Source organism: Hemiscyllium ocellatum, chromosome 15 (genome assembly GCF_020745735.1).
Source record: "Hemiscyllium ocellatum isolate sHemOce1 chromosome 15, sHemOce1.pat.X.cur, whole genome shotgun sequence".
Taxonomy (NCBI): Eukaryota; Metazoa; Chordata; class Chondrichthyes; order Orectolobiformes; family Hemiscylliidae; genus Hemiscyllium; species Hemiscyllium ocellatum.
The window spans coordinates 55,568,418-55,585,035 of record NC_083415.1 but is presented as its reverse complement, the minus strand read 5'-3'; the positions used below and the strand labels follow the sequence as shown (position 1 = coordinate 55,585,035).

General features: G+C 43.1%; 1 protein-coding gene across 4 annotated transcripts in view; it reads left to right on the top strand.

The window, feature by feature from the left end:
• Positions 1 to 5,294: 5,294 nt before the first annotated feature.
• cyldb (cylindromatosis (turban tumor syndrome), b) overlaps positions 5,295 to 16,618 on the top strand; it is a 32,369-nt gene continuing 21,045 nt past the window's right edge. The window contains exons 1-4 of one of the 4 annotated variants that reach the window (XM_060836493.1): positions 5,295 to 5,317; positions 7,661 to 7,909; positions 8,690 to 9,130; positions 11,276 to 11,414. In XM_060836493.1, coding sequence (XP_060692476.1) covers positions 8,714 to 9,130; positions 11,276 to 11,414 — 556 coding nt within the window. In that variant the 5' untranslated portion in view covers positions 5,295 to 5,317; positions 7,661 to 7,909; positions 8,690 to 8,713. Of the gene's footprint in view, positions 5,318 to 6,479; positions 7,307 to 7,660; positions 7,910 to 8,689; positions 9,131 to 11,275; positions 11,415 to 13,316; positions 13,886 to 16,618 lie in introns of those variants that run through there. The other 3 variants (XM_060836492.1, XM_060836491.1, XM_060836494.1) reach the window with 3 other exon arrangements.

Sequence of the window (16,618 nt, the reverse complement as noted above, 5' to 3'; positions counted from 1 at the left end):
ACACCGACCCGCCGAAGCGCAACCCACCCATACCCCTACATTTACCCCTTACCTAACACTACGGGCAATTTAGCATGGCCAATTCACCTGACCCGCACATCTTTGGACTGTGGGAGGAAACCGGAGCACCCGGAGGAAACCCACGCAGACACGGGGAGAACGTGCAAACTCCACACAGTTTGCTCTTGTAAATTCCTCATTGCCTCTAACTGCTGCTCCAACAATCCATTCGAGTTGATAGGATCTGCAAACAACGATATTTATTGCAGATATAATCCTCAGTAACACATAAATTCTCCCGACACTCCCACATCCAACAAGAAGAGCATATCACTCTACCAAGGGCTATTTTTGCTTCTTCCAATCTACAGACCCAGAAGATAGCACTGTATTGTTACTCTATAAACCACTAGTCCAGGTTAACTTAATACTTATGGCTTGTATTTTTACATTTAATCAAGAGACATATCTCACACTGACCAAAAAAAGGAAAGCATACTAAACATGACCCCTGAAGCAGCTCTGTTCTGTCTATTGTGCAATGCATATCCCCCAAAGCAGTTCTGTGCATTTTTTGTGCAGTGCTTGACTCTGAAGCAGCAGCTTTGAGTTGTCTGTTGTGCAGTCAAATCAATTGAAGCAATTCTGTGCTGTCTATTATACTTTGATAACCCCTGAAGCAGCTCTGTGCTGTCTATTGTACAGTCATAATCCCTGAAACAGCTGTGCAGTCTCAAGTACAGCCAAACCCCTTGAAACACCTCTGCGTGGTCTATTGTACAGAGCGTGTCCCTGAAACAGGTCTGTGCTGTCTATTGTTCAGTGCGTGTCCCTGCAGCAGCTCTGTGTTGTCTATTTACAGTGCATGTCCATGAAGGGGCGCTGTGCTATCTATTTTACAGCGCATGTCCCTGAAGTAGCTCTATGTTGTCTATTGTACAGTGCTTGTCCCTCAAACAGCTCTGTGCTCTCTATTATACAGAGAATATTCCTGTAACAGCTCTATGCTTGCTATTGTACAGTGCATTACCCTGAAAGAGCTCTCTGCTGTCCATTATTCAGTGCATGTCTCTGAAGCAGCTCTGTGCTGTCTATTGTACAGAGCATGTCCCTGAGGAGGCGCTGTGCTATCAATTGTACAGCGCATGTCCATGAAGCTGCTCTGCGCTGTCTATTGTACAGTGCATGTCCCTGAAACAGCTCTGTGCTGTCTATTGTACAGTGTATGTCCTTGAAATAGCTCGGTGCTGTCTATTGTACAGTGCATACTCCTGAAGCAGCTCTGTGCTGTCTTTTCTTCAGTGCATGTCCCTGAAGCAGCTCTGTGCTGTCTATTGTACAGTGCATGTCCCTCAAACAGCTCTGTGCTGTCTAGTGTACAGTGCATGTCCTGGAGCAGGGCTGTGCTGTCTGTTGTACAATGCATATCCGTCAAACACTCTGTGCTGTCTATTGTGCAGTACATGTCCCTGAAGCAGCTCTGTGCTGTGTACTGTGCATTGCGTGTCTCTGAAGCAGCTCCATGCTCTCTATTGTCCAGTTGCTGTTCCTGAATCAGATCCATGCTGTCTATTCTACAGAGCATGTCCATGTAAAAGCTCTGTGCTGTCTCTTGTGCAGTGCATGTCCCTGAAGCAGCTCTGTGCTGTCTCTTGTACAGTGCATGTCCCTGAAACAGCTCTGTGCTGTCTATTGTACAGAGCATGTCCCTCAAACAACTCTGCGTTGTCTAGTGTACAGAGCATGTCCCTGTAACAGCTCTGTGCTGTCTATTGTACAGAGCATGTCCCTGAAACAGTTCTGCTCTGTATTTTGTACAGAGCATGACCCTGTAACAGCTCTGTGCTGTCTATGGTGCAGTGTATGTCGCTGAAGCAGCTCTGTGCTGTCTATTGTACAGTGCATGTCCCTGAAAGAGCTCTGCGCTGTCCATTGTACAAAGCATGACCCTGTAACAGCGCTGTGCTGTCTATTGTACAGAGTATGTCCCTCAAACAACTCTGCGCTGACTAGTGTACAGAGCATGTCCCTGTAACAGCTCTGTGCTCTCTATTGTTCAGTGCATCTACCTGAAGCGGCTCTGTGCTGTCCATTGTGCAGTGCATGTCCCTGAAATAGATTTGTGCTAACTATTTTACATGCATGTCCCTGAAACAGCTCTGTGCTGTCTATTGTACAATGTATGTCCTTGAAATAGCTCGGTGCTGTCTATTGTACAGTGCATGTCCCTGTAACAGCTCTGTGTTCTCTATTGTGCAGTGCAAGTCCCTGAAACAGTTCTGCGCTGTCTTTTGTACAGGGAATGCCCTGTAACAGCTCTGTGCTGTCTATTGTACAGTGTATGTCCCTGAAATAGTTCTGCGCTGTCTTTTGTACAGGGAATGCCCTGTAACAGCTCTGTGCTGTCTATTGTACAGTGTATGTCATTGAAGCGGTTCTGTGCTGTCTATTGTACAGTGCATGTCCCTGTAACAGCTCTGTGCTGTCTACGTTACATGCATGTCCTTGAAGCAGCTCTGTGCTGACTATTGTACAGTGCATGTCCCTGAAGCTGCTCTGTGCTGTCTATTGTACAGTGCATGTCCCTGAATCAGGTCTATGCTGTCAATTGTAGAGTGTATGTCCCTGAAGCAGCTCTGTGTCATCTATTGTGCAGTGCATGTCCCTGAAACAGCTTTGTGCTGTGTATTGTACAGTGCATGTCCCTGAAGCAGCTCTGTGCTGTCTATTGCACAGCCCATGTCCCTGAAACAGCTCTGTGCTGTCTATTGTATAGTGCTTTAACCTGAAACAGCTCTGTGCTGTCTATTGCACAGCCCATGTCCCTGAAACAGCTCTGTGCTGTCTATTGCACAGCCCATGTCCCTGAAACAGCTCTGTGCTGTCTATTGCACAGCCCATGTCCCTGAAACAGCTCTGTGCTGTCTATTGTACAGTGCACATCACTGAAGCAGTTCCGTGCTGTCTATTGTACAGTGCATGTCGCTGAAACAGCTCTGTGCTGTCTACTGTACAGAGCATGTCCCTCAAACAGCTCTTTGCTGTCGATTTTACATGCCTGTCCCTCAAACAGCTCTGGGCTGTCTCTTGTACAGTGCATGACCCTGAAGCAGCTCTGTGCTGTCTATTGTACAGTGTTTGTCCCTCAAACAGCTCTGTGCTGTCTATTCTGCAGTGCATGTCCCCCAAAAAGCTCTGCGCTGTCTCTTGTACAGAGGACGTCCATGTAACAGCTCTGTGCTGTCTATTGTACAGAGCGTGTCCCTGAAACAGCTCTTGCTGTCTATTTTATATGCATGTTCCTCAAACAGCTCTGCACTGTCTATTGTACACAGCATGTCCATGTATCAGCTCTGTGCTTTCTCTTGTACAGTGCATGTCAGTTCTGTGCTGTTTATTGTACAGTGCATGTCCCAGAAACAGCTCTGTGCTGTCTATCGTACAGTATATGTCCCAGAAACAGCTTTGTGCTGTCTATTGTACAGTGTAATTTCCTCAAGCAGCTCTGTGCTGTTTATTGTATAGTGTAATTTCCTCAAGCAGCTCTGTGCTGTCTATTGTACAGTGCATGTGCCTGAAGCAGCTGTGTTGTCTATTGTGCAGAGCATGTCCTTGGAGCATGTCTGTGCTTTCAATTGTACAGTGCATGTACCCGAAGCAGCTTGGTGCTGTCAATTGTACAGTGCATGTGCCTGAAGCTGGTCCCTGCTGTCAATTGTAGAGTGCATGTCCCTTGAGCAGGTCTATGCTGTCAATTGTACAGTGTATGTCCCTCAAGCAGCTCTGTGCTATCCATTGTACAGTGCATGTCCCCGAAGCATCTCTGTGCTGTCTATTGTACAGTACATGCCCTGAAAAAGTTCGGTGCTGTCTATTGCACAGTGTATGTCCCTCAAGCTGCTCTGTGCTGTCCATTGTACATTGCATGTGCCTGAAGCAGGTATGTGCTGTCAATTGTAGAGTGAATGTCCCTGAAGCTGCTCTGTGTTGTCTATTGTGCAGTGCATGTCCCTGAAATACCTCTGTGCTGTCTATTGTGCAGTGTATGACCTAAAATAGCTCTGTGCTGTCTATTGTATAGTGTAAGTTCCTCAAGCAGCTCTGTGCTGTCTATTGTACAGTGCATGTACCTAGAGCAGCTCTGTGCTGTCTATTGTACAGAGCATGTCCCTGGAGCAGGTCTGTGCTTTCAATTGTACAGTGCATGTACCCGAAGCAGCTCGGTGCTGTCAATTGTACAGTGCTTGTGCCTGAAGCTGGTCCCTGCTGTCAATTGTAGAGTGCATGTCCCTTGAGCAGGTCTGTGCTGTCAATTGTACAGTGTATGTCCCTCAATCAGCTCTGTGCTATCCATTGTACAGTGCATGACCCCGAAGCAGCTCTGTGCTGTCTATTGTATAGTACATGTCCCTGAAACAGCTCTGTGCTGTCTGTTGTGCAGTGCACGTGCCCTGAAACAGCTCTGTGCTGGCTGTTGTGCAGTGAATGTCCCTGAAATAGCTCAGTGCTGTCTATTGCACAGTGTATGTCCCTCAAGCAGCTCTGTGCTGTCCAGTGTACAGTGCATGTCCCAGAACCATCTCTGTGCTGTCTATTGTACAATGCATGTGCCTGAAGCAGGTCTATGCTGTCAATTGTAGAGTGCATGTCCCTGAAGCAGCTCTGTGCTGTCTATTGTGCAGTATATGACCCTGAAACAGCTCTGTGCTGTGTATTGTACAGTGCATGTCCCTGAAGCAGCTCTGTGCTGTCTATTGTGCAGTATATGACCCTGAAACAGCTCTGTGCTGTGTATTGTACAGTGCATGTCCCTGAAACAGCTCTGTGCTGTCTATTGTGCAGTATATGACCCTGAAACAGCTCTGTGCTGTCTATTGTGCAGTATATGACCCTGAAACAGCTCTGTGCTGTGTATTGTACAGTGCATATCCCAGAAACAACTATGTGCTGTCTATTGTGCAGTATATGACCCTGAAACAGCTCTGTGCTGTCTATTGTGCAGTATATGACCCTGAAACAGCTCTGTGCTGTGTATTGTACAGTGCATATCCCAGAAACAACTATGTGCTGTCTATTGTGCAGTATATGACCCTGAAACAGCTCTGTGCTGTGTATTGTACAGTGCATATCCCAGAAACAACTATGTGCTGTCTATTGTGCAGTATATGACCCTGAAACAGCTCTGTGCTGTCCATCGTGATCAGCACGTGCCTGAAGCGGCTCTGGGATGTGCACGTGCCCTCAGTTTCACGTGACTGGCCCCTCGTGAGCTCGCGAGATCTGAAGCTGGGGCATGCGCAGTCGGTGCGGCCGGGCGGTAAGTGTGTTGGGGGGTGGTATGTTTAGTCTGAAGGCGGGTGACCCTCCCTGTGCGGCGGGGGGGGGGGTCGGGCGTGGGGATCCTCCTTAACCGGGACTGGGATAACCGGGGAGGTGGAGGCTGTGGGCCGTCAGTGAGCCGGGCCCGGCGGTGGCCGCCCTAGGCCTCAGTGGGGGGCCCTGTCAGTCGGTTTGAATTATAACTGACAGAGCCCGGTTTGATGCCGTTTATAAATAAATAAACCTCGGGGATAGATCTCCTCACTCGCTGCGTTATATTATTATTAATCACCCGGCTTTGACATTAAACCAGCGACGGGTGCCTCGCGGGGTTTGTTTTGTCACCGTTTGTTGTCCCCCTCCCCCCCCCCCCCCCAGATCCTGTCTTTAAACTCTGCCCCTCACACAGTTTTGGGTTTACGTCTGTTTTAAATTTAACAATTAAACTGATTGGACCTTGAAGCCCAAATTATGCTGCAAAACAAAAACAGAGATTGCTGAGCCTTGCCAGCACTTTGTTTGCGGATTGTCCGTTCTGATGCAGTGCAATGTTTTCATTGTTCCCATTTATGAAGTTGGGCTGAGGATGCGGGCTTCCTACTGCATTAGTTCACAAATTACCTCAAAATTGAAAGCGCCCACGATTCGAAAGTTTCGGTGGTTTCCCGTGCAGGTTTATAAATTCTATTAGAGCACGGTTGTTAGTTTTTGTCAGTGGTATTTCTCACATGTAGCTTCACATTGTTTAACCGTTGCAATTTAATTCTTTAGGAAGCCGGTGAAGGCTTAGGAGATTGCAGAAAAGATTAAAGAACATGCTTTTATGTGGATGGGTTGTCCTAAAAGCAGAGAATCATAGATTCCTACAGTGTGGAAGAAGACCATTTGGCCTTCCAGTCCATGCTTATCACCTAACATCATCCCACTTCCACTACCCCCTTCCATTTCCCATGACTAATCCACCTAGCTTGCGCAACCCTGGATACTATGTACAATTTAGAATGACCTATCCACCTAACCTGTACATCATTGGACTGTGGACTCTCCTGCTCCTTGGATGCTGCCTGACCTGCTGTGCTTTTCCAGCAACACATTTTCAACTGTGGGAGGTAACCCATGCAGACATGGGGAGAATGTGCAAACTCCATGCAATCACCTGAGGGTGGAATTGAACCCAGGTCCCTGGCACTGCACTGAGCCAATGTTATCAATTTTATAGTGTTTAAAACAACAAGGGATCCAGAACAGTTGATGATGAAGAAACATGCCAGTGACTGTGTGTGTATATTGGTGCCAGCTTCAGTCATCGCTCTCAAAAGGGAAGTGCATAATTTTAAAATTCATTCATGAGATGTGGCTAGAGCTGGCTGTGTCAGCATTTATTCCCTGTGCCTAACAACCCTTACTGAAGGTATTAGTTGCTAATTTGAACTGCTCTGGTCTGTTTTCTGTAGGTAGATTTACATTGTTGCCAGGATTTTGACCCAGTGTCACTGGAAAAAACAGTAATATAATTCCAAGTCAGGATGGTAAGTGGCTTTGAGTGGGACTTGCAGATAGTGATATTCCCATTTGTCCACTGTCCTTGCCCTACCTTTTTTTAATCTAATTAACTTGTTCAGCGATGTTATTACACCCCCCCAAATCAGGTGGTACTTGAATCCAGGCTTCTTGGTCTAAAGGTAGGAACATAACGCTGTGCCACAAGAAGGGACCCTGAAGAATGACAACAGTGAACATCGCTAGCAACAGTGATGAGAGTGGGATATAAAGTGGCTGTGTGTTTGAATGATGATGTCCAAGGAGCCTTGGTGAATTTCTGCACTGAATCATTTAGGCATCAGTGGTGGAGGGAGAGGATATTTGTGGAAGTGGTGCCATCATGCGGGTTGCTTTGACTTGGATGTTATCAAGCTTTTTGAATGCTGTTGGATCTACACACTTTCTGGTAAATGGGGGAGTATTCTGTCACAGTCCTGAGAGGGAGGTGAGTTACACGCTATAGGATTCCTAACCACTGATCTGCTTTTTTCTGTCACATTATTTCCACAGGTAGTCCAGTTCAGTTTTTGGTACAAGGCAACTCTTAGATTTGTTAGTAAGGGATTCAATGACAGTAATGCCAGTGACTGTCAATAGATATCTAAAGAGTGCTGATTTGCAAGGTTATAGGTAAAGGAGGAGAGAATGGCATTAAGATTAATTCCTATTGTAGAGAAGTATTACAATTCTATAACCGGGTAACTAATGCTGCTGTGACTATGTATAGTGGTTCAACACAGCATCTTGAATACTCTCTTGTTAACATGCTTATGTTTTTATAATTTCTTTCCATCATAAGGTTTGAATGGAACACAGTCTCTAAACCAAGACTGTAATGGATAAGGAAGGAATCATTTGAAGCTAATATAAGCTTGCTAGACTGATTCAACAACAGACAACTTCTTTATGAAGATACTTTTGCAAAATGTCTTGATGACATTCTTGTGTATAACATACATTAGGAATAAAGAAACTGAAAACTAAAAGAGTGTGATAAAATCCTGAGTTTTCATTCAATATACATTCTACCACCAGGATATGTGTGCAAGTAAGTCAAAAACTGTTCGTATTCCTCTCAAAAGAATAGTGAGGACAGTTTATTCACTGTCTACCCATCCTATTCATTGCTGTCTTCAACGAGACTTTAGTTGACATCATAAGGAACTGTTATAGTCTGTGCCAAGTTTTTCTGGAAGATCTGTAGTTTTTTTTAAAAGTAAATGAAATTGTTATTTTGGATACTGCAAGGAACTTATTTGTATTGTACTATTTTAAAAAAAATCATGAAGTATATTTATTGGCTTGACCAGCATATATTTTTATATCCGGTCACCATTGAGGAGATAGTGGTAAGCTATATTCTGAACTGCTACAGTCCATTTGGTGTGGATACCCCTACAATACATCTGGAAAGAAGTTTCAGGATTTTGATACAGCAACACTGAATGAACAGCAATATATTTTCATGGACAATTTTTGGGATCGTCCTGAGAAAGGTGCAGGAACAGGTTATGTCCTTTATGTTAGATGAAATGTTTGATGGTCATCTGCTTTTGAGGTCTTTTGATGTCAGCATGGTCAAAATATAGCTTGCCTAGTGAATTAGATCAAAATAGGATCTCTGTGGCTTACTCAGTAATCTGTTATGAAGAGCAGGTGCTCAAGTCTGCAATTTCCAGGATACTACTCTTGTGAGAGATCAGATTTTTTTGAACTGCTCTGAACCTCTTCAGATACAGTTGTCTCATGATGAAATGAATTTGTTTTTATTTTTGTGGCCTATAAATGGAAAAAAAAACCACATTTAATTAATTGTAATCTTTTTCAGGTCCTTGGACCACCCAAAATCGGAATGGGAGGAATTGAAGGAGATAAACATTATTTTATTGTGATGAAAGAATTTACTGAAAACAGGAAGAAGATCCAAAAAGGCTCATTGGGATATTGCACTAGATCAGAAAATGAATTATCTGCAGTTGTGGAGTTTAACAAAAAGACCATAAAGTTAGCAAAAGTGAAGCAAGAAGATCTCCAAGAAATCAGCAAGGATGAAGCAGAGTTGCTTCTTGAAATCCAGGACATGTCTCATCGATGTGCACTTGTTCAGAATGAAAATCTTTTCAAGTCTATTTCTGTCCTACAAATTAATGACATTGTGCAAGTGAAACGGAACAGGGTAACATGGGTAGGAATTGTCAAAGATATTCACAAATCTAGGCTTGACAGTGGATTGGAACTAAATGGATTGTTGTTTCAAGTAGAGTGTGTGGTAAGCGCTTAACTATTACTAAATATTATAGGGTGGTGGCAGTTTCTCACAAAACGTTATCACACTTTCCAACTCAAGGAGCTATTTATAGATTTGTACTGAAGTACTGCGAGATGCAGGACAAAGTATAGTTGATTATGTTTTGTTGGAATATCAATTTTTTTTTGTCTCCTTTCTCATCTAGATCTTCTTATTCTGGAATTAGATATTTGTGTAATATTGGGTTATAGAGCAGCACAGTGGTGCTTAATGGTTAGCACTATTGCCTCTCAGTTTCAAGGACCTGGGTTTGATTATGCCCTTGGGTGACTCTGTGAATTTTGCATATTATCTCCATGTCCATGTGAGTCCAAAGATATGTAGGCTAGGTGGATTAGCCATGGTAAATGTGGAATTACAGAGATAGGCAGGGGTCTAGGTCTGGATGGGATATTCATTGGAGGGTCTGTGTAGACTTGATGGGATGAATGGCCTCTTTCTGTATTGTAGGAATTCTTAAAAGTCCAGTGATTAGTCTGACTTCCTCCTGGAGTCTAGGCTTTCACTTTGCACTGAGGCTCAAAATGAGGTAGAAAACTCTGGTGATTTGTGTTGTAGATTGGCTGTTCTTATCCATTAATATCTGATTTTTGACTTCAGTGAGTCCGTATAACAATATAAAATTTTCAGAGTTGAACAAAAGCTATAACAACTTTTCATCATGTAACAAACCTGAGATTTTAAATCATTTGTCCAATGCCTGTGAACTTTCCTGGCTGGCCAGAATTTACTGCTCATGCCTAACTTCCCTTAGGAAAGTGGTAATGAGCCACTGTCCAAAATCGCTGGAATGCAGGTTGTAAGCCACAGTGGTGTTAGGGCGAACGTTCCAGGATTTTGATCCATCATGAAGGAACGATGAAAAAGTTCCAAGTCAGAATGGTGTGGGGCTTGGAGGGAACTTGTAGGTGGCGGATTTCCAATGTATTTGTTGTCCTTTTGTATGGTGGAGTTATGAGTTTGGGAAGTGCTGTCAAAGGAGACTTGATGAGTTATGCTGCCTGGCCTGCTGTGCTTTGACCAGCAACACATTTGCAGCTGTGATCTCCAGCATCTGCAGACCTCACTTTTTACTTGATGAGTTACTGCACTACATTTTGTGGATGGTATGCACTGCTGTCACTTTGTGTCAATGGTAGAAGCAGTGAATCTTTAAAATCGTGAATGCGTGCTTGTCAAGTATGTGCCTTGTCCTGCATAGTGCACAATTTGTGTATTGGTATCCAGGCATGTGAAATATATTTCATCACACTTCTGGCTTGTGCCATGTAGATGGTGGGCAAAGTTTGGACACTCAGGACTTGAGTTACTTGCCATTGAATTCCTAAGCCCTGACTTGCCCTTGTGACCACAGTATTTATATGGCCAGTGGTAACCCCCAGAATATTGATAGTGGAGGGTTCAATGATGGTAATGCCATTGAACCTTTTGGGGAGATGGTCATGACCTGTTACTTGTGTGACCATCTTAGATGGTTTGGAAAACTAGGGTATGTATATTATTTTCTCCACTAGAGCAGGAATGATTTTCTTTGCTTTGGCATGACCTAGTCTCTTTCCCAGGCAAATAAGTTTTTTGAATCCTTAATCCCAGGCTTCACTCTGAAAGAAACAATTTTTTTTAACAAAGAATGCAGCTTTTGATTTTTCTGTATTGAAGGTGACTCCACTTTCTCTTTCCCTCTCCACAGTTGCTGCAAAGGGGTATTGATTTGTAGAGATTCCTGGGTGCACCAAATGATACTGTATGTTAGTGGTGTGGTGTAGTGTATTGTACTATCAAGAATGCCCAATTTTAGTTTTACTTTCACTATACTGCAGATCTTGGACCTTTCGTGATATTTGCCCACTTTGGCTGGTTTAGGTGGGTAGAATATTCTCTGGTCATGTGATTGTTTGGTTGCCTGTATGATTCAACTCTGGAGTGATCCTCTCTTTTAGCATTGAGATAAAAGCTAGAGAAAGTGACCCATTGATTTTCCCTGGTGTTGTTTTCTCATCTCTGTTTGGGGTCAGTTTACATTCTCTTTAAACCTAATAACTTGCAAACTAATGCTGTAGTTATGCTGTTTTGTGTCAAATACTGCTTTTCTCCCATTCAATGCAGGAGGGAGGAGACCATAAAATGAAGGGGAGGAAAAATGACAAAGAAGTTTTCATTAATGCAGGAGATATCACTTGCGCAAGTAATGCTAAAGTGGGACCGTCTCATTCAAATGATAAAGAGAATAAATTGTACAGTAATGGTAGGTTTGAACATCAATTGATACTTTTCACTGGTAGGAGTTTATCTTGTGTATATAGCTGTCAATGTGTCTACATTTTTCTAAAGTCTTTGAACATTTTTTTAATACTGATCTCAGTGTATCTTCGTCTTTTAGATAGCTGACGTTTTACATATCACGTCGATTGATTTAAAAGCTATTTGGTTAGGCCTCTGTAATATAGATCATTCATGAATCATGGTGACGGAGCTCCCTACACTGACTGAAGATGGTTAAAAATCGCACAACACCAGGTTATAGTCCAACAGGTTTAATTGGAAGCACACTAGCTTTCGGAGCGACGCCCCTTCATCAGGTGATAGTGGAGGGCTCGATTGTAACACACACTTTATAGCAAAAATTTGCAGTGTGTTGTAACTGAAATTATACTTTGAAAAATTGATTGTTAAGCCTTTCATCTGTTAGAATACAGTGATAGTTTCACTTCTTTCACGTGTAAATCACAAAACTTTTTTTTAAAATTGCATTCTCGGGTTAGCTGTTAACAATGGTGATAGCTAGACAATATGTTGAAGGTGTTAGCCCCCTGTGTTCTCTGTCTATGCCATGATGTTTAGATTGATTCTAATCTAAAGAGTGAGATAACAGAGTTTTACATAAATTTGTGCAGTTTTTGAGCTCAGAGTTCTACATGAATGCATGCAGTTTTTGAGCAAAGTGCAATGTAACTCTGCAAGTACAAATTCATCCCACAAAATATATGTGTGTGTGTGTGTCTGTCTGTCTGTCTGTCTGTCTGTCTGTCTGGGGTGGGGGTTGTGAGTGTGAGAAAGTGTGTGTGTGTAGTGAGTGCAGAGTGTCTTAAGTCTGTGAGGGGATGCATGTGGGAGTGTGTGTATCTATAAGGATGTGTGTGGGTGTCTGTGTGTGTGTGTGTGTGTGTGTGTGTAGTGCAATGGTGATCACCTGTAATGTGACATGAACCTAAAGTCCTGGTTGATGCCCTCCCTATGGGTACCGAACTTAGCTATCAGCCTCTGCTCAGCCACTTTCCTCTGCTGCCTGTTCCGAAGTCCACCTTGGAGGATGGTCACCTGAAGGTCACTCGCGGCAACAGCCTCAGTCCTCAACACCAACAACTGCCAGTCTCCAAACACCATCCTACAACTCATCCGCTTTATCCTCAATCATAACGTCTTCGCCTTTGACAACCAATTCTTCGTCCAGACACACGGAACTGCCATGGGGACCAAATTTGCACCCCAATATGCCAACATTTTTATGCACAGGTTCAAACAAGATTTCTTCTCTATGCAGGATCTCCAACCAACATTGTACACCAGGTACATTGATGACATTTTCTTCCTCTGGACCCATGGTGAGGAGTCACTGATAAAACTACACAGTGACATCAACAAGTTTCATCCCACTATCAAACTCACCATGGACTACTCTCGACTGTTTGTCTCATTTTTGGACACGTGCGTCTTCATCAAGGACGGACACCTCCGCACCATATTCTACTGCAAACCCACAGACAACCTCACAATGTTACACTTCTCCAGCTTCCACCCTAAACATATCAAACAGCCATTCTCTATGGACAAGCCCTACACATACACCGGATCTGCTCAGATGAGGAGGAACGTGACGGACACCTGGAAGTACTCAAGGATGCCCTCACAAGAACGGGGTACGATGCTCAACTCATTGACCGCCAGTTCCGACGTGCCACAGCAAGGAACCGTAATGATCTCCTCAGGAGACAGACACGTGCTGCAACTGACAGGGTGCCCTACGTTGTTCAGTACTTCCCAGGGGCTGAAAAATTACGCCATGTTCTTCGTGACCTGCAACACCTCCCACCTTGTACATGGCAGGTACTTGTGACTCAGCCAATGTTGTCTATCTTATATGTTGCAGGCAAGGATGCCCGGAGGCATGGTACATTGGGGAAACCGAGCAAAGGCTACGACAATGAGGATGAGCACTTCACCAAGACCTTCCCCACACCTCCACTACTTCCCTTTAAACAACCGCCAAACCTCAAACAGATCATTGTTCATAGCAAATTGCCCGGCTCTCAGGACAACTCCATACAACCTTGTCACGGTGGACGCTGCAAGACGTGTCAGATTGTGGACATAGATATCACTGTCATGCGTGGGAACACCTCCCACCTTATACATGGCAGGTACTTGTGACTCAGCCAACGTTGTCTATCTTATACATTGCAGGCAAGGATGCCCGGAGGCATGGTACATTGGGGAAACCGAGCAAAGGCTACGACAACGGATGAATGGGCACCGCACAACAATCAACAGACACTTCAGTGGTCCAGGACATTCAGCCTCAGACCTTCGGGTGACCATCCTCCAAGGTGGACTGCGGGACAGGCAGTAGAGGAAAGTGGCCGAGCAGAGGCTGATAGCTAAGTTTGGTACCCATAGGGAGGGGCTCAACCGGGAACTTGGGTTCATGTCACATTACAGGTGATCACCATTGCACTATACACCACACTCTCACATACACACAGACACAGGTACACACACACAGACACCCACACACACCCTTATAGACACACACACTCACACTCACACATGCACCCCCTCACAGACTTAAGACACTCTGCACTCACTACACATACACATGCACACACTTTATCTCCCTCTCAATCCCCATCCCAGACAGACACACAGACAGACAAAGACCCACATGCACACATATATTGTGTGGGGTGAATTTGTACTTGCAGAGTTACATTGCACTTTGCTCAAAAACTGCATTCATTCATGTAGAACTCTGAGCTCAAAAACTGCATGAATTTATGTAAAACTCTGTTATCTCACTCTTTAGATTAGAATCAATCTAAACATCATGGCATAGACAGAGAACACAGGGGGCTAACACCTTCAACATATTGTCTAGCTATCACCATTGTTAACAGCTAACCCGAGAATGCAACTTTTTAAAAAAAAAAGGTTTTGTGATTTACACGTGAAAGAAGTGAAGCTATCACTGTATTCTAACAGATGAAAGGCTTAACAGACAATCAATTTTTCAATGTAGAATTTCAGTTACATCACACTGCAAATTTTTGCTATAAATTCTGTGTTACAATCGAGCCCTCCACTACCACCTGATGAAAGGGCGTCGCTCCAAAAGCTAGTGTGCTTCCAATTAAACCTGTTGGACTATAACCTGGTATTGTGTGATTTTTAACTTTGTACACCCCAGTCCAACACTGGCATCTCCAAATCATGACTGAAGATGGGTACTGCAATGTTTTTTTATGATCCCATAGAGAGCGGTAACTCTAAAAGAAAGATTTGAATTGTCACTCACCAAGTTAGAATTGTTCTAACACTTCTAATGTAGCAAACAAAAATCAGTACTGACTAAATATTACTTAGTAAGCAACTCATACTCCAAGCAGCAGAAAAAATAGCTTTTATTGATGTCTTAATACTGCCAATGGGTGCATATTTCCCAACTTTGCTGAACCCATAAAAACCATTGAAGACTCTCTTCCTTGACCCTGTCAGAATTTCTGATCTGTCAGTCAGTATAAGAGCCAGTGCTGTTTTTTCTTTCTTTGGCTCACCAGGAACAGACCTTCCAGTGTCCCTAACTAGTGGACAAGCTATTCCCAGTATTCTGTCTGGCAGCTAACTGACAAGATGGTCTTTCCCCAACTGCTGAGCCATCTCTTTCTTTCTTCCTCAGTCTCTGTTCAAAGACTTTGAGATAGAAAATCTGTAAAAAGAAGAACATCTGCTTCATCCTTTGTTTTCAGGTATGTGACATTACACCTTGTTCTCAAGTTTTTACCTGGGCCTCCTGTCATATGGTATCCAAGTCATGCAGCCCGTTTGGCAGAACTCCACAGATCATGTGAATTTTTTCATTGCTCCATTTTACATTAGTTAAAGAAACAGATCAAACATAATCATGTTATCAATCACACTTCATAATGCACTTCATGACTGTGGTAGGTTCAGAATCCCATTGCAACCATACAGTTGTTAGCCATTCAACGTTATCTTCAATGTACTTTGGGAATTAGGCTTGGAGTAGGAAAAGTTAGAAGTAGAAAATAAATTCCATGTTCATGTTGAAGTGGTGTGCAGTTTTTTTTTAAGGGAAGAGACTCCAGTAAATATTAACACGATCCTCTCCTAGTTTTGCAAAGTTTCCATCACCAACTAAAGGAAAATAGTGCTACAATTGCAGAAAAGATTTCCATTTGTTCTTGATAACAATCAAATATCCACTTTTTAGTTAAAAGTATAGTAAATATAGGCAAAATACATAAGAGAAACACACGTTTATTACCGTTTTCCTACATTTTATCCATTGATTCTGTGCTCCTTTGCCTTTTATAGTGTAGATCATTTGAACTATGTGGAGTTCTCTGTATTGATGGCAAGTGGGTACTGCAGTCAATGTGTGAAGAAGGTTCAGATTGCTGTTGTACCCCTACAAATGTTGGTACAATGAGGTTGATTTTTTCTGCACAATGCATACTCGCTAATTGCTAATTTTGTGAGACCGAGGCATTTTGTAAAAGTGTCCCAAGTGGAGGGCATGTCATGGCTGAAAAATCTGTCTTGGATAGTGGGACAAATCCAGTTAGATCTCTCGTTTCAATTTTGAAAATTTAAATTTTTTGAGGGGAAAATAAATAAGAAAAAAACTCCAATTTCATAAGCTGCCAGAAATTCCCATTGTACATCCATATCTATGCCTTCAAATCTATTCACCCCTATAATACTATACTGAAGTTTTTATTAGATTTTAAAAACAATATTCAGGCTAATGAGTCATCCTTAGTGCTTGACACCAATAATGTTGGGTGATACTGATTCTTCTGCAACAAAGATTATAGTCAGTTTGCTGTCATGTTACCACCCTCTCTTTCAAACAATTCCTAGCTGCTGCATCTCAGCATAGTGCACGGAATGAGGCACCATTACTGCCTCCAGATGCTGTATTTTCAATTGCTGGATTTCTTTTTATAATGTTGTTTATATCACAAATTGAACCTCTTTAGTAAACGCCAACATCAACTTTCAGAGTAGTTTAGGAAATTACCTTAATTTGCAAGAGAAATTGTAAGTCTTTTTAACTAATTTCTTTCTCCTCTCACCTTAAAAGTATGCCTTCTAGTTCTGAACTCCCCAACCCTAGGAAAAATACCTTTTGCTATACATCTTATCCATGCC